At 43.6% G+C, this 18,727-nt stretch overlaps 1 protein-coding gene across 1 annotated transcript in view; it reads right to left on the bottom strand.

The window, feature by feature from the left end:
- The window catches only part of LOC132892101 (uncharacterized), a 178,645-nt gene that overhangs the window by 53,779 nt on the left and 106,139 nt on the right, over positions 1-18,727 (bottom strand). The window contains exons 12-13 of the mRNA XM_060930502.1: positions 15,314-15,385; positions 13,900-14,070 (exon numbers count right to left, since the gene is read on the bottom strand). Of these exons, the coding sequence (XP_060786485.1) occupies positions 13,900-14,070; positions 15,314-15,385 (243 nt within the window). The remainder of the gene's footprint in view (positions 1-13,899; positions 14,071-15,313; positions 15,386-18,727) is intronic.

Here is an 18,727-nt window from a genome sequence, read left to right as displayed (position 1 = left end):
AATATTTATAAAAGTTGCATTGTCATATAATGCAATATCACATGACACACTACAGTGCAGTGCACTGACCACAAAACACCTTATATCAATAAATTACTACTATTTTAGCAACTGCAATCTGAGCTCCTGATCAGGACATTCAATGTACATATAAGACAGTAAACTGAGGTAATGTAAGTGGCCACTTAAGACAGAGCTTAATACCAAGACAACTATAAACAAAGTGCTGGGTGCACCCCCCCTTAAGTCAAGGGCAATATGAAGACCAAGTGAATTAAGACTGTCTGACTGGATGGGATACAAAACATGAAAATGAACAACCTGAAAAAATAGCAAAAATCAACAACAATGCTCATATTTCTCTCCTTAAAACAAACAAAATTACTATTCTGCAAATTCACAAAATTTAAACATTATAATACTATCATCCACAGACTTTTCTTCTTCTTTCGGCTGCTCCCTTTAGCGGTCGCCACAGCAGAGCTGTTCCGCATATTTGATTTGGTATGGGTTTTACACTAGATGCCCTTCCTGACACAACCCTCCCCAGTCCATCTGGGCTTGGGACTGGCACCAAGTATGCACTGGCTTGTGCAACCCCAGTGGCTGGGTATTTCACCTAACCTGCATGTCTTTGAACTGTAGGGGAAACCAGCACACCTGGAGGAAACCCACACAGGCATGAGGAGAACATGCAAACTCCACATAGAAAGGCCCCCATCAGCTGTGAGGTTCAAACCTGGAACCTTCTTGCTGTGAGGTGACAGTGATAACCACTGCACCCATTGTGCCACCATCATCCACAGACCTTAACAGAGGATTTTTAAGCCCACCACCACACAGTAAGGCTGGATTCCAAGTGAATTCAAATTCACTTCTTTGCACTCTACTGATAAGGGTTGTATGCTCTAGCACACACCATCTGAGCTCCTGTTCAGTCTTCGTATTAACAGGCACCTCTACACAGCAGTCTGAATGGGGTCTTGTGATCTGATCACTCGGACCACTTGCAGGGGTGTGCCATAACGCACGTGGCCACACTTCATTTGTAGGGAGAACAGCAACATGTCCCGATCCATCCCTGACATCAAGAGTTACTTACAAACTTGTGTTGCCAGGTTTTCAGTTTTCTGGTAGAATTAAACTATTTTTAAATTATGCACTTTTTGTCCATAACATATTACCTACATTTTGGAAACATATTACTTCAATATCTCTATTAAAAGGTGCACACAAGCCACACATTCTCCTCTGTTCATGAACTTACCATTCTCCACATAAGCGCCACCTTTTGAATAACTGAGTGTTTTAATACTGCTTCATTGTGAAAAACTGCGAGATTGAGCATGCTGTTACTTCTGAATATTACAATTAACAGAGAGCTTTAAAATAGTTGGAGTTTAAAATCATGTACAAGGTTTAAGCTCGATGACAAATGATCTTTTAATCTATTCTGTTGTATTGTCATGACTGTCTATTCTTTTCTACAAACTAAAAAGAATGTGTAGGATTTTGTCATATTCTTTTCTACATCTTCAAAATGCTTTCTATTCGATCATATTCCCTTCTGTTCTCTTATAATATACTCTATTACACTGTCCTAATGTCCATTCTTAATTTCCCTGAGGGAACCCTCCCAAAGGGATCAATAAAGTTTTATCTAATCTAATCTAATCCTATTAATAATAATAATAATAATAATAATAATAATAATAATAATAATAATAATTTTATTAGTATTACCACCTTGCCTGCTACGGAGTAAGCAGGGTGAGGTACTATTTTCACTCAGGTTTCTTTGGGGTTTTTTTGGAAACGATATTATGGAAAAAACGCTGGATCAACCTTCATGAAACTTTCAGGATAGATGGGCATTAGTCTCAAATAGAACCTCCAACATTTTGAGGGTCATCCGGTCAAGGTCACCAAAAAGGTCAAAATTGCGCTTTTTGGTGCAATTTGGCAGATGACCTCAGTAGGGTCAATGGCACACCACCTGATGGTATGCGGAAGAGCCACTCAAATAGCCAACAGATGGCATCACTCGGCAAGTCAGTTGTCAGTGTAGGGCAACTTCCATACCAGTCAGGTCTGTGGCACTTTTGTGCACCACTTGGCATCAGGTCTGGAGGTCCAGAGAGACAATACGATGGGGGCATAACACAGTTTGTCTTACCTTACTGTGCAAGCGCTTCATTAGGAAAGGAGAAAAAAAGCCCTGTGGCGATGGAATAAATGCAATGGTAGCAGGCCTGAGAAGCTGGAAGTTGCTAGCAGGAACTTTACACACAGGCATTTGATGGTCACAGCCTCACTGAAGCTCTGAGTGACAGTGGGCTGAGGCAGCATTGCAGGTGTCCAGGCAGCCCTATTTGGGGAGAGCACTGCCTGTCCAGGAAAGGGAACCCCTAGAAAAGGTGAGGTAAAGAAAGCTTACCCAGTCCTTACCTGGCTGGCTCACCGCAGCCAGTGGGTCTCCATAATAGTCACAGAAAGATAAAGAATATGAAATTGATAGTTGGAACTTGGAATGTCCGCAACGTTGGACAATGATAAGAGACCTGAGCATAGAACAGCTCTGATCGCGAAGGAACTAGAGCACTATAGCATTGACATTGCTGCACTCCAAGAGACCAGGCTTGAAGGCCAAGGACAAGTGCAAGAGAGTGAATACACCTTCTTCTAGAGTGGAAATATGGACAGAAGAAAAAAAAAACGCAGGAGTTGCTTTTGCCATTTCAAATAAGATAGCTAGCAAACTGTTGTCACTACCTGAGCGAATTATAAAGTTTACATGTACCCACAAGGAATGATTGTTACCTAAACCTGATCAATGTGTATGCACCTACCATGACCTATCCTAATGAAGAAAAAGAAGCCTTCTATCATGAATTAGCTGATCTGGTAGACAGGGTACTTCAAGTAGAGAAGCTTCTGCTACTGGGAGATTTCAATGCAAGAGTAGGGAATGGTAGAGGTCTGCGCGGGTTGGATTTTTCAGTCCCGCCCGCGCCCGCATTGTGCAGTCCCACTCCCGCCCGCGCCCGCAAAGAATTATGATTTTCAGTCCCGCTCCCGCCCGCACCCACAAAAAAATTATGATTTTCAGTCCCGCTCCCGCCCGCGCCTGCCATATTTTGTCCCGCTCCCGCCCGCAAATCCCGCATGATGCAGACGTTCGCGTTATTTCTCAGGAAAGTTCTTGTCTTGACACAGCGTGATGGTGCCCCGCCCCCTACTTTGAGTGGATTTGAGCATAAATATCTACAGCTCACATTTGTTATTGTTTACCTTGTTTCTGAATTCAGCATATAGTATCTCTAATAATAATAATTAGTGCTGTCAAACGATTAAAATATTTAATCGCAAATCACACATTTTTATCACATGAGAAACCATTGTAAATATCTGATCAGCATAAAAAAGTGAATGGGCTTGTTTTGTACCAATGTTGTTGTTTTTTTTTTTTTATTGCAAAGCAGAGCTAGTAAAAGAAATGAATTGATTTACTGCTTGCGTTAGTCTACAACTTTAATCAGAGAGACATGTTACACAGTGACGGTAGGCTTGACTCAATGCTATCCCAGAAATCCTTCATGTAATATGCAAATTTGGCCGCCTCTGATTGGACAGCCAAATTTGCATATTACAGGAAGGATTTCTGGGATAGCATTGAGTCAAGCCTACCGTCACTGTGTAACATGTCTCTCTGATTAAAGTTGTAGACTAACGCAACAAGTAAATCAATTCACTCATGGTTCTCTTGCTAGCTGGGTGTGAACTGCGAGTCATTAGAGTGATCAAAGAATTTCCCCTTAGGGTGATCAATGGCAAGTTTAAGATGCCATTTCTCACTCAATCTGGCAATCTGACTTTCTCTGCAAATTTAGGCATCTTAAAATGTTTTTATTAATGCCAAATAAAATATCCAGCACAAATTATATATGATAGACATAAATTAATAATTTATAAATTTTATTTCAAGCACGTTTTTAGTTAGCGGGACTGCAGCTTATCACCGCTCCCACCCGCGCCGCATATGTGCACTCCCGCTCCCGCCCGCGTGCGCATATGTGCACTTCTGGTCCCGCCCGCGCCCGCAATGAGCTTTCAAAATTTGTCCTGTGCCACACTGCTTTGTGGCGGGTCCCGCGAGTCCCGCGGGACTCCCGCGGGAGTGCAGGGCTCTAGGGAATGGTACTATTGGGAAATTATGAAGGTACTATTGGGAAATTTGGCAAGGGAAATAGGAATGCAAATGGTGAACTCGTGCTCAACTTTTGTACTCAACGTGAACTATGCATCACAAATACCTACTTTCACCAACCAGACAAAAATTACTTTACCTGGTGCCACCTAAGATCTAAACACTTACATCTCCTTGATTATGTCATGACTCACAGATCAAACATGAAAGATTCTGTCAACAAAGGTAATGTGAGCAGCTGAATGCTCAACAGACCACTATATGGTCCAATCAAAGCTGAGACTCAGTCTTGTATTTCCTAGACGCAAGACAGCAGCCTCCACAGCAAATAAGAAACTAGACATAGACAAGTTAAAGAATGATAAGACACAGCACAAACTCAAAATAGCTATTACAACTGCTCTACAGGATCTGCTCTACTGCTCTTCCCTGATCAAGAAGACAGAAAATGTTGAGGACACGTGGCAGTGGCTGAAAGATATTGTGTACACCACTGAACTAAGTAAAGAGAAATGACATCCAGCATTACTTTAAGACATGAAGTGACTTAATAAAAATAAAGAAAACTAGATAGAACTCGACGCCAACAGCGTCGATGGGGATGCCTCCGCCCGGTAGACTACACGCCTTATTAAGTTGTGATTTGGGGATTTGACCTCACAGTAATCTTGACCTGGTGAAATAACTTGTATTAGCCTTGGAGATACTGTGTTCACAAGGTTTTCGGACAGACATTTGACCTCACAGTGACCTTAGAACTTTTGATCTCAAAATCTAATGAGTTTATCTTTGTCCCCAAATGCACAAATGGTGAAAGTTTGGTGAAATTTCTTTCATTCGCCTTGGAGATAATATTGTGTTCATAAGGTTTTCGGACAGACATTTGACCTCACAGTGACCTTGACCTTAGATCTTTTGATCTCAAAATCTAATCAGTTCATGTTGGTTCCTAAGCGCACGAATGGTGAAAGTTTGGTGAAATTCCTTTCATTAGCCTTGGAGATATCGCGTTCACAAGGTTTCGGGATGGACGCACGCACGGACGGACAGCCCGAAAACATAATGCCTCCTGCACCTTACGGTGGTGGAGGCATAAAAAAAAACACTGAATTAGAAGGTGTCAAAACTTTTGACTGGCACTGTACATATTAAAATTTTGTTCATTGTAGTGATCTTTTATGAATACCAATTAAGCCTTAATTTTTATAAAAAATATTATATGGTGCGCGCATGCGTGCGCGCACACAGCCCTCCACAATTATTGGCACCCCTTTGTAAAGATTAGTAAAAAAAAAAAAAAAGATTAGAAAAGAAATCCACCTTTTGGTGAAGTTGCTTCATCTCTCACTGGAAAAAAAATGAGAAAATTCCAACCTTTAATTGAAATAAATTTATTCAGACAGAAATAAATCCTTCATGAAGAAATAATTATTTTTCACCAAAAACATGTGTGGCACTATTATTGGCGTCCCTGCATTTAATACTTTGTACAACCTCTGCCAGTAAAACAGCACCGAGTCTCTCCTAACATTTTATAAGGTTGGAGATACAGAGCAGGGCATCTGAGACCATTCCTCTTTACACAATCTCTCCAGATCATCCAGGGTCCTCAGTCCTCTTGTGCTCTCTCCTCTTCAGCTCACCCCACAGGTTTTCAATGGGGTTCAGGTCAGGGGACTGAGATGGCCATGGCAGAAGCTTGATTCTGTGCTCAACGAACCATTTTTGTGTTAATTTGGACATATGCTTTGGATCATTTTCCTGCTGGAAGATCCAGTGAAGACCCAATTTTAGTTTAGTAGGAGTAACTTGCACATCTGTGAAGCCACAATTAATGGTGAAAGGTACATACAGGTTTTGGAGCAATATGCTGCCATCCAGATGACTTTTTTTCAGGGACATCCCTGTTTGTTCCAGTAAGACAATGCCAAGCCACATTCTGCACATGCTAAGGCAGTGTGGCTTCATAGTAAAAGAGTGCGGGTGTGAAACTGGCCTGCCTGCCTCCCACTGAAAATGTGTGCTGCATTATGAAGCACAAAATATTATAGCTGAGACCCTGTTGAGCAACTGAAGTCACATATAAAGAAGGAATGGGAAAGAACTTCACTTTCAAAACTTCAACAATTAATGTCCTCAGTTCCTAAATGCTTACCGAGTGTTGTTAAAAGAAAAGGTGATGTAACACAGTGATAAACACGCCCCTGTCACAACTTGTTGGAACATGTTGCAGGCATCAAATCAAGAAAGAGTGTATATTTACTGTGAAGGAAATTTAGTGAGTGAACATTCCTATTCTTTGTGTTTCTGTGTGTTGAGCTCAAGTGGCCTAGTATACTGAGAAAAGTTGTTTTCCCACATGCTGTAATCGCCTTTCTGTGCCCTTGGCTGGTGATAAGCAGGGTGTCTGGGTTCTCCCTAACCACTCATCCGTCTGCACATCCCAGAGCACGCCAGGTGCACGCTTCATAGAAAGTCTTGAGCCAATCATGTGAAGACACGAGCAATAAGTGAATGCCTTTACAGTATAATAGATAACAGCCACTATGAAACAACTCAGAGTGCGTACTCTCGGCATCACTAGAGTGGTGTCTTCTTCTCTTCTTCTCTTTTCCTTTCCTATTTTATATGAGCTACTATAATAAATAACTGAAAAGACAACTGCTAAGCGTTCTGAAGTGTTTATTAGAAGTTTCCATTACATTTACAAAAAAAAAGTTTCAGTTTGACCATTAAATATCTTTTCTTTGTGTTGTATTCAATTGAAATACAGGTCAAAAAGTATTTAAAAATCATTGCATTCTGTTTTTTTTTTTTTTTTTGCATTTTATAGGTGTCCCAACTTTTTTGGAGGGTTATAGACCTACGACATGATTCCATGCAATATCATACCTGCAATCATTTAAGGTGGAATGGCAAACTCAAATAAAAAGCTGCACATGAGATACTAACTTCAGCATTGTCGCTTCCAGGATCAAGGATTGCAGGTTCAGAAAAAGTTTGTTTGATCACTTTCTCAGCTGTTTACTCTTATCAGCCTTTTTGGGCATGGGCATTTATAAGTAGCAGGTTGTTTAGGCTGCAGTACAGATCAGATTTGACTTGATCATCACTGTGCTGTCAGCATAAAAGACACCAGAACTGAACACTGCTTCTCTAAGATGGCCAGTGTCAAGGCAGTGGAAATAGCTGCTGTCAGCCACTCTAAAACTGCATGTAGTGGAAACCAGCTAACTGGGTGGATAACCATAAGGAGTGTGTGTCAAGTTGGAAAGAAAAACAAAACAAAACAAAAAACACTCAAATATACTAGCAGAGCGAAGCCACAGGTCTACTAAGATGCAGATGACAGGGCATGTGTAAACTGAGGGATGACTCACAGAAGGAGGAAATAAAGGTTCAGTCTATCGATGGAGGACATGTTACCTGTAGCCCTGACTGCAGTTACAACCTATTACATCGATAGTTTCATGGTGTACATGCGATCCAATGCATACAAAGCATAAACAGTGGGAATGATGACCATGGACATGAGTATTTGTATCAGATGCCATGTCATAAGTCACTTGTGACTTTGTTCTTGTCAAGTTTGCACTTAAGTTATCCAGGGGCTTGAAACTGTCCCTAGCAATTAGTAGAAGTGAAATAGAACCACAATTACTTGCCAATTTTTGCAAATTAATCACTGAACCTATTGATAGCAGTAAGAAGTTAATTACAAAAATAAGTTTGGCTTTAATGAAACACTATCATTGGGCAGAAATGCTATAATAAAGACCTTTAGCAGACAAATGTCTAGAAAGCAAGCATTTTTTTTTCCTGAGAGCATGCAAAACATGATTACATGAGCAAATTGTGTATAAAACATAAAATGACACTATGAAGAAACCTTTAAAAATCAGCCAAGAGTACTTTCACTGATGTCACAGGTTTTTGCTTCTCATGCAGCATCTGCCATATTGCCGGGCAAACAAAGAAACAGGCTTGACAGTAAACAAACAATTTATCCACAAATGTACTTATTTATTCTAAACACTGCTCTCTCTCTCTCTCTCTCTCTGTGTGTACGTGCGTGCGCACACGTGCTCACCACTTCAGGTGGATTAAATGCAGAGGAGGAATTCTGCTGTGCTTGAGTCGTCGTCTTCTTCATTTACCCACAAATGTATTTATTCCACTTGAAAAGTGTATGGCCAACCAGCTACCAGATTTGAGACACTACGACATCCTGAACTATTTACTATTTGGGACTTCTAAATACACCAGAAATGCTAAAGACATAAAATTACAGATGCCTACCGATATGAGGCAGGTTTTGCGCATGCCGGAATGTTATGGAAAATTCCTGATAAAGAAAAATACCTTATTATGACAAAGGTAAGGTCAAACATAGACTTCTAATAGTAATAAACAAGCCAAGCCCTAGAGCTAGTATATTTTATGGTGTTTAGCCTCATCTACATTATCAGTACATAACAAACATGCTGCTAGTTGAGCCAAGCATTAGGTTTAATAAAATATATCGCATCCAAAGCCCACATCCAGAAATACATTTTAACACTGCACAGAGCTTTCACGCTAGCCTGATATAAAATGTTCTCCACACACACAGGAATATTTTGTTGCCATCCAGTCTTCCTGTTTAACTGCAGCTCACCATTTTTCTTGTCTTTCTGGGTTCGCCGGGAAGTGGTGAAAAGTTAAACCAGGCTTATCTCCATGTCTGTTATTACATCCAAAAGCACTACAGGTCTCTGGCAGTGTTCTTTTAGATTAAACTTCTACAAGTTTATCTGCAGATGTAAGCCAAATTCAGTAAACAAATCACTTACATACATTTGTGCCAGTCACTGGCAAACAAAGCTTGCTCGGCAATATGGTCATTTAAACAAATCTGCAGTTGCAACGATGTCACACGAAAGTCCTCCATAGAGGACTTTCAATGACGTCACAGCTTTTTGTTTTTTCATGCAGCATCTGCCATACTGCCGGGCAAACAAAGAAACAGCTGCAACAGTTCCTAATGAAAATCGAGACGACTGCAGTCAGTACAATCTCTCTGAAATGAATAAAATGTATATTATACCAGCAGATCGCATTACATTGAAAAGCTGATAACAGATGTCGCAGATCCATTCAATTTATCCACAAATGTATTTATTTATGATTTATTTTGCACATGGCTCTCTCCCTCTGTGTGTGTGGGCACGCATGCGTGTGTTCACCATTTCAGATGGATTAAATGCAGAGGAGGAATTTTACTGTGCTTGAGTTCTTGATCTTAATTTACCCACAAATGTATTTATTCCACTTGAAAAGTGTAAGGCAAACCAGCTACCGGATTTGGGACACTACAACATCCTGAACTATTTAGTATGTGGGACTTCTAAATACCCCCTCCTAGAACTGCCACCTTATTGTGGTGGAGGGGTTTGTGGAGGGGTTGGTGTTCACCAAAAACCCCTATGGAGAAAAAATCCAGGACCGTGACGTCGCCCGGTATGACGCAGCCGGGGCCCCACCCTGGAGCCAGGCCCGGGGTTGGGGCTCGTATGCGAGCGCTTGGTGGCCGGGCCTTTGCCCATGGGGCCCGGCCGGGCTCAGCCCGAAGAGGTGACGTGGGCCCGACCTCCTGTGGGTTCACCACCCACAGAGGTAGCAGTAGGGGTTTGGTGCAGTGTGGATTGGGTGGCAGTTGAAGGCAGGGGCCTCGACGACCTGATCCCCGGACACAGCGGCTGGCTGTTGGGACATGGAATGTCACTTTGCTGGGGGGGAAAGAGCCTGAGCTTGTGCGGGAGGTTGAGAGGTACCGGCTAGAGATAGTCGGGCTCACCTCCACGCACAGCTTGGGCTCTGGAACCCAGCTCCTCGAGAGGGGCTGGACTTTCCACTTCTCTGGAGTCGCCCGTGGTGAGCGGCGGCGGGCTGGTGTGGGCTTGCTTATAGCTCCCCAGCTCAGCCGCCATGTGTTGGAGTTTACCCCAGTGAATGAGAGGGTCGCCTCTCTGCGCCTTCGGATTGGGGAGAGGGCTCTTGCTGTTGTTTGTGCCTACGGGCCAAATAGCAGTATAGAGTATCCGGCCTTCTTGGAGTCCCTGGGAGAGGTACTGAGGGGTGCTCAGACTGGGGACTCCATTGTGCTACTGGGGGACTTCAATGCTCATGTGGGCGACGACAGTGACACCTGGAGGGGCGTGGTTGGGAGGAACGGCCTCCCCGATCTGAACCCGAGTGGTGTTTTGTTATTGGACTTCTGTGCTAGTCACGGTTTGTCCATAACGAACACCATGTTCGAGCATAGGGGTGTCCATAAGTGCACGTGGCACCAGGACACCTTAGGTCGGAGGTCGATGATCGACTTTGTAGTCGTTTCATCTGATCTCCGGCCCTATGTCTTGGACACTCGGGTGAAGAGAGGGGCTGAGCTGTCAACTGATCACCACCTGGTGGTGAGTTGGATCCGCTGGCAGAGGAGGAAGCTGGACAGACCTGGCAGGCCCAAACATATGGGGAGGGTCTGCTGGGAACGTCTGGCCGAGCACTCTGTTGGGGAGGTCTTTAACTCCCACTTTTTCCCAGCTTCCGAGGGAGGCGGGGGACATTGAGTCTGAGTGGACCATGTTCTCTACCTCCATTGTGGACGCAGCTGTTCGGAGCTGTGGCCGCAAGGTCTCCGGTGCCTGTCGTGGCGGCAATCCCCGAACCCGGTGGTGGACACCGGAAGTACGGGATGCCGTCAAGCTGAAGGAGTCCTATCGGGCCATGTTGACCTCCAGGACTCCTGAGGCAGCCGACGAGTATCGGCAGGCCAGGCGTGCTGCAGCTCGGGCAGTTGCGGAGGGAAAAACTCGGAACTGGGAGGAGTTCGGGGAGGCCATGGAGAAGGACTATCGGTCGGCCTCGAAGAAATTCTGGCAAACCGTCTGGCGCCTCAGGAGGGGGAAGCAGTACTCTGCCAACACTGTTTACAGTGCGGGTGGGGAGCTGTTGACCTCGACTGGGGACATTGTCGGGCGGTGGAAGGAATACTTTGAGGATCTCCTCAATCCCACCGTCATGTCTTCCACTGAGGAGACTGAGGCTGATGACTCAGAGGTGGACTCGTCCATTACCCAAGCCGAAGTCACTGAGGTGGTTTGCAAGCTCCTCGGTGGCAAGGCACCGGGGGTGGATGAGATCCGCCCTGAGTATCTCAAGTCTCTGGATGTTGTGGGGCTGTCTTGGTTGACACGCCTCTGCAACATCGCGTGGCGGTCGGGGACAGTGCCTCTGGAGTGGCAGACTGGGGTGGTGGTCCCTCTTTTTAAGAAAGGGGACCGGAGAGTGTGCTCCAATTATAGGGGAATCACACTTCTCAGCCTCCCAGGGAAAGTTTACTCCAGGGTACTGGAGAGGAGAATTCGACCAATAGTCGAACCTCGGATCCAGAAGGAACAATGCGGTTTTCGTCCTGGTCGCGGAACACTGGACCAGCTCTATACCCTTCATAGGGTGCTCGAGGGTTCATGGGAGTTTGCCCAACCAGTCCACATGTGCTTTGTGGATCTGGAGAAGGCATTCGACCGTGTCCCCCGTGGTATTCTGTGGGGGGTGCTTCGGGAGTATGGGGTTCAGGGCTCTTTGCTAAGGGCTGTCCGGTCCCTGTACGAACAGAGCAGGAGTCTGGTTCGCATTGCCGGCAGTAAGTCAGACCTGTTCCCAGTGCATGTTGGACTCCGGCAGGGCTGCCCTTTGTCATCGGTTCTGTTCATAATTTTTATGGACAGAATTTCTAGGCGCAGCCAGGGGCCGGAAGGAATCCTGTTTGGGAACCACAGGATTTCATCTCTGCTTTTTGCGGATGTTGTCCTGTTGGCTTCTTCAAACCAGGACCTTCAGCATGCACTGGGGCGGTTTGCAGTCGAGTGTGAAGCGGCTGGGATGAGAATCAGCACCTCCAAGTCCGAGGCCATGGTTCTCGACCGGAAAAGGGTGGCTTGCCCTCTCCAGGTTGGTGGAGAAGTCCTGCCTCAAGTGGAGGAGTTTAAGTATCTCGGGATCTTGTTCATGAGTGAGGGAAGGATGGAGCGTGAGATCGACAGGCGGATCGGTGCAGCCTCCGCAGTGATGCGGTCGCTTTACCGGTCCGTCGTGGTGAAGAAGGAGCTGAGCCAAAAGGCGAAGCTCTCAATTTACCGGTCGATCTACGTTCCGACTCTCACCTATGGTCATGAGCTTTGGGTAATGACAGAAAGAACAAGATCGCGGATACAAGCGGCTGAAATGAGTTTCCTTCGCAGGGTGGCTGGGCGCTCCCTTAGAGATAGGGTGAGAAGCACAGTCACTCGGGAGGAGCTCGGAGTAGAGCCGCTGCTCCTCCACATCGAGAGGAACCAGCTGAGGTGGCTCGGGCATCTTTTTCGGATGCCTCCTGGACGCCTCCCTGGGGAGGTGTTCCAGGCATGTCCCCCCGGGAGGAGGCCCCGGGGAAGACCCAGGACACGCTGGAGGGACTATGTCTCTCGGCTGGCCTGGGAACGCCTCGGTGTTCTTCCCGAGGAGCTGGCCAAGGTGTCTGGGGAAAGGGAAGTTTGGGCTTCCATGCTTAGACTGCTGCCTCCGCGACCCAGTCCCGGATAAGCGGAAGAAGACGAGACGACTTCTAAATACACTGGAGATGCTAAAGGCTTAAAAAGTACAGATTCCTACCAATATTTCGAGGTAGGTTTCATGCATGCCAGAATGTTATGGGAAATTCCTGATAAAGAAAAAATACCTTATTATTATGACAAAGGTAAGCTCAAACGTGGACTTCTAATAGTAATAAACAAGCCAGAGCCTAGATCGAATATATTTTATGGTGTTTAGCCTTGTCTACATCATCAATACATAACAAACATGCTGGTAATCTCACCAAGCATTAGGTCTAATAAAATATATCATGTCCAAAACCCACATTCAGATATACATTTTAACGTTGCACAGAGCTTTCACATTAACCTGATATAAAACATTCTCCACATACCGTACACGGGAATGTTTTCTTGGCATCCCGTTTAACTGCAGCTCGCCATTGTTCTCGTCTTCCTGGGTTCGCCAGGAAAAGGCTCATCTCACGTCTGTTATTGCATCCAAAAGGACTACAGGTCTCTGGCATTGTTCTTTTAGATGTAACTTCTACAATTTTATCTGTAGATGTTTACTGAATTTGGCTTACAGTCGCTCACATACACGTGTGCTGGTCATCAAACACAAAGCTTGCCAGACAATATGGCCACATAAACAAATCCGCAGTTGCGATGACCTCACGTGAAAGTCTGCCATAGAAACACCCTACAATTTCATTAGGAGATACCATCTAACCGTTATACATAAACATTTCATATGACTTTTTGTTTGTGACTGACGAGAATTTGGGTTTGGTTTTGATGTGAGATTGGCTTGCTTTGGGTGGAATTTAAATTAAATTGAAATAGAAATTACTCTTACTGACAAAGCCCTGAACTGTACATGCACACACACCCATCTACAGTGTGAGGTCATGGTGCTGTGTGAGTGCGTTTGATGAGCATTATCTCCAATTTTTAAGATGATCCATCATGTGTTCATCACAAGAACGCTCAACAATAAAAATACTAATTAATTAACCAATCAATTAATTAATTAATCAATCAATCAGTCATGCAGCCCTGACTCCCATTAAAACATACCTTACTCTTCTCCTCACACTCTTGCTGGGTCTCAGCGAGAAGCTCTTCCAGCTCCATCAGAGAGTCTTTTAAAGTGTCCACCTCATACATCAGATTGGATTTCTCATTATCCAACTGAGCATTGGACACCATAGCCTTGCGATATTTCCCCTCCATCTCTGCCAAAGAATTCTAAAAGTGATACAAAAGCATGCGCACTGTTTAGGCACAAGCACACACATTCAATGACAATTATAAAGTAAATGCAAACACACACTAACACAATGGAAGGTATGAGCAGAGAAATTCAATGCGTGTTTAAAGCCATAAACATGAGAGCAAAGAAGAAAGACAGGCTAATGTCTTAAAATTAAGTTTATAACACAAAGGTAATGGAAAAATGGTAAAAGGTCCATGAACAGCAGTGTACACATCTTAGTAATGATCACTTACCACGTTTTTCATACATGCTAAGAGTTATACCACAGTGGGTCGTTAATCTAAGAACAATTAGATTCTAAACAATTCTGTTCGTACTATTTTAAGTGCAATCCGTGTACATATAGAACCATATAATAGTTTTCTGTTTATATTCTGTTTATACCATTTTACCAGTGCAACTCTGTATACTTTACTATTTATTTTTATACTTTATTTGTTCTCCACCCCTTTTTCTTTTCTTTTTCTTCTTTCTATAACTCAATGAGTCAACAGCACCTTCAATTTCGTTGTACCTTGGAAAAGTGACAATGACAATAAAGACTTACCGTATCTTAATAATAATATGATCATTTGTTAGGAGCATTAAGTTTGGTGTGCTACTTCCCCATATTCTGCTGCTCAACTATGGTAAATTAACACTAATTTGTGGCTAACATTACAGTGAACACCCATCATGCTAGCAGAAACTGGCATTATAATAATGTTTTTTATTTGACAAACAATTATTTAAGTGAACTCATGAGGCCTCAGCATTAAACATCTGAATAACATCATATTAATGTAACATACACAAATGGCAGCATACACAGTCAGGTCCATAAGTAAGGTTACTGTTATTTTAGCTATAACAGAGTTTAAATTAAATAATGAATATGAGCTGAGAGTGAAGAATGATATACTGTGGTTGTCAGCTAAAATAGCAATGACTGTCAACATCTGTGCATGTTCATTTTCTTTCTAAGCAGGTAGTATTTATAGTGATGCATATTCTACTTATAATAATTTGCAGAAAAAAACAATACATAAACTGTCTGTGAAAATCATGCATCTCTGAATTTCTTTGTTAGCAATGAGGAAAACAGTATGCTATTCATTTTTCAATACCACTGAAATGGCTTCCAAATACATGTGTACACAAAAAAGAAAACCTGCAATAACTAAAAGCACTTTTCCCACACCCTCGTTTCCATATTTCCTTGATTGTGTGGTGTACCTTGATTTCTTTGAGGCTCTGCATGTACTTGGACTCCACATCATGGATCTGATCCTGAAGTTCATGAATTTCCTGAATAAACAATATGGAAGGTGCGAGGGAAGAGGCTGAAGAAATTAGTTTGAGAAAAGCCATGATGAGAAAAGCAGCAGACAGAATAACTTGAATGGAATAAAGAAAGTAATGTCCTGTGAGCACATTCATCAGGGGAAACATTTCACAAGTATAACAGTAAACTTTACATAAAATGTAAACAAGATTTTCCAGACTGCCTTTCAAGTGCTTTTAAAGTTCTGGTCTAAATGCATAAGTATTCAGATCCTACTTATGTTAAGATTCATGTTTGTGAGTTTTGAGAAAATGATAAAGTGCAAAGTATACAACTACAAGTTATCATGATCCAGTCTGTTGCTGCTTCTATACATTCTCTGTCCTGAACACTGCCCTCTAGTGTACACACATCCCAGTATGCTGAAAAAGTTACCCCGTTAACATTTGCATAACTTAAATCAGTGTTTCTTCTTTATTTGCAGGGTATCAGGGATTAACTTCCAGCAGTCAGTTGACTTTACTTCTCAACCTCATGATCACAGGGGTTTTTTACTAACCATTATCACAGTAGTATGCAGATGAAATCTGTATGACTTACTGCTGTAATATTTAATGGAACCGTTAGGTCTTTCATAAGGTGGGGTTTTACATCAAAGTGGCAAAAATTCAAATTAACAAGAGTCATCAGATGACGACATTCCCTGGCCCCCACATGAAACCCCACACCAAATTTTCCTAAGTTGAATTGGTTGCCATGGAAATATGGAAATGTATATCACAGAAATCCCAAAATGTCAAATGACAACTCCTCTAGTCACTTAACTGTCAGGTTTTATGAAAAAAATTCCTAACAGTTTGAGTTATGCGCCAGAGACTAAAATGTTTACAGATGGACAGACAGACAGAGCATACCTATATCCCCCCACACACACACACATTATATGCCAGTGGGATGAAAATGGGGAAGCCATTACCTAAAGGTTAAACAAGCAGGTTTGGGACCAAAAGGTCGCCGGTACGATTCCCTGGACCAACAGGAATGGCTGAAGTGTCCTTAAAGCATATACGCAGAACCATGGCCTCATTTTCAGTTTATAAATGAGATTAGATTAGATTCAACTTTGTCATTGCACATGTTACAGGTGCAAGGCAACGAAATGCAAATTGCATCTAACCAGAAGTGCATAGCAGTAAATAATAAGTGTAATATACAAATATAAATGTACAGAAGTTACAGGGTATGGAATGGTATAATATGACATAGATATTTACAGCATGTACAAATGTGCAATATGAATGTACTATAGTGCAATGGTATGATATGGATATTTGCAGTATATACAAAATGCGGTGGGCGGCACGGTGGTGTAGTGGTTAGCGCTGTCGCCTCACAGCAAGAAGGTCCTGGGTTCGAGCCCCGGGGCCGGCGAGGGCCTTTCTGTGCGGAGTTTGCATGTTCTCCCCGTGTCCGCGTGGGTTTCCTCCGGGTGCTCCGGTTTCCCCCACAGTCCAAAGACATGCAGGTTAGGTTAACTGGTGACTCTAAATTGACCGTAGGTGTGAGTGTGAATGGTTGTCTGTGTCTATGTGTCAGCCCTGTGATGACCTGGCGACTTGTCCAGGGTGTACCCCGCCTTTCGCCCGTAGTCAGCTGGGATAGGCTCCAGCTTGCCTGCGACCCTGTAGAACAGGATAAAGCGGCTAGAGATAATGAGATGAGACAAAATGCGGTATGAAAAACAGTAGTGCAAATGGTGATAAGAAATTTAATGTGGCTAACATTACACTATAATGACAGGCGTACTAACACCTTCTGCGCACTTCGACAGCGCATTGATATGGAGCTCCGTATCAATGCGCTGTCGAAGCGCGCAGAAGGTGTTAGTACGCCTGTCATTATAGTGCGGACTTTCCATAGCATAGAAAATCGCTATGTTTCAATTTGTGTAACTGAACTTGTTTCATATCACTGGTCATATAAACCTATGTAAACAGGAAAAACGCAGAAGAGTTTGGTCGCATCTAACTACAGCCCCAAAAAATACCATTGGCCATGCTGAGCCTAGCTACATTGCTAACAGGAGTGACAGCGCGTCTGACTGACTGGGAGGTCGCGCAAAGCTCGGAGAGGTACGGAGCAGCTTGTCTCAATTCAGATAAGAGCACATTTCATTATGGAAGTACGGTGGACTGTTCCTTTAAAGCACTGAATGGTCTCAAACCACAGTACCTGAGTGAACTTCTGGTCCTCTATGACCCGCCACGCCTACTTAAATCAAAAGTTGCAGGCTATCTGCTGGTACCTCGTATAGTGAAGGCTACATCAGGGGGCAGACTTTTCTTACAAAGCCCCACAGTTATGGAACAGCCTTCCAAGTAGTGTCCGGGAATCAGACACAGTCTCAGTGTTTAAGTCTAGGCTGAAAACATATCTGTTTAGCCAAGCCTTTTGTTAATGGTGTTTATGAGGTAAATGTGTAGATCTGGAGGGTCCTCAGACATGGTGTTTTGGTAAACTGGGATATATGGATGCTGTCAGTCCCCACTTGCTTGCTCACTCGAGTTTGTTGACGGTGTAGTGGCTAGCTGCTTTATGTACTGGGGCTCCTTCATGCCTGTATTACCTTCTGGCTCTCCCCTTTTAGTTATGCTGTCATAGTTAGTTGCCGGAGTCCCTGCTTGTACTCAGTGCAATATGTATACTGTTCCTACTTATTCAGGTGACATTGGGCATACCTAACAACCTGTGTTTTCTCGCTCTTCTCCCCCCCCCAAAAAAAAAAAATCTGTCCCTCTGAGTTACATATCGGTCCTGGGATCGAGATGCTGACCTCTTCTGCTCCTTGGACCTGCCTGATCCATCCTGGTGCCCTGTGTCTGGTTGGAGTCTCATCGCATCGCTCCTGTGGAGGGCGGCCCCATGTGGACAGTTGGGGGTCATGCCTGGAGGACGCTCTGGACTCCTACAGTGGTGCTTTTGTGGCTGGGGACTGCAGTTGACTTGCTGACTTTAGGACTGCGGTTGACTTGCTGACTTTGGGACTACAGTTGTCGTGAACGGTTTTGCGCTCGGGTTTCCGTCAGTGGGGGGTTTATAGCATCAATGAAGCTGACTTTGTTAGGACTGTTATAGTCATGTTGTCTGTTGTTGCCTGGATGGGGATGGGTTCCTTTTGAGTCTGGTTCCTCTCAAGGTTTCTTCCTCGTGTCGTCTGAGGGAGTTTTTCCTTGCCACCGTTGCCACAGGCGTGCTCGTTGGGGATAGATTAGGGATAAAATTAGCTCATATTTTAAATCGTTCAAATTCTGTAGAGCTGCTTTGCAACAATGTTTATTGTTAAAAGTGCTATACAAATAAACTTG

This window comes from Neoarius graeffei, chromosome 9 (genome assembly GCF_027579695.1).
Source record: "Neoarius graeffei isolate fNeoGra1 chromosome 9, fNeoGra1.pri, whole genome shotgun sequence".
In the NCBI taxonomy this organism is placed as follows: Eukaryota; Metazoa; Chordata; class Actinopteri; order Siluriformes; family Ariidae; genus Neoarius; species Neoarius graeffei.
The sequence above is the reverse complement of the archived record's forward strand: the minus strand, read 5'-3'. Positions and strand labels throughout refer to the sequence as shown.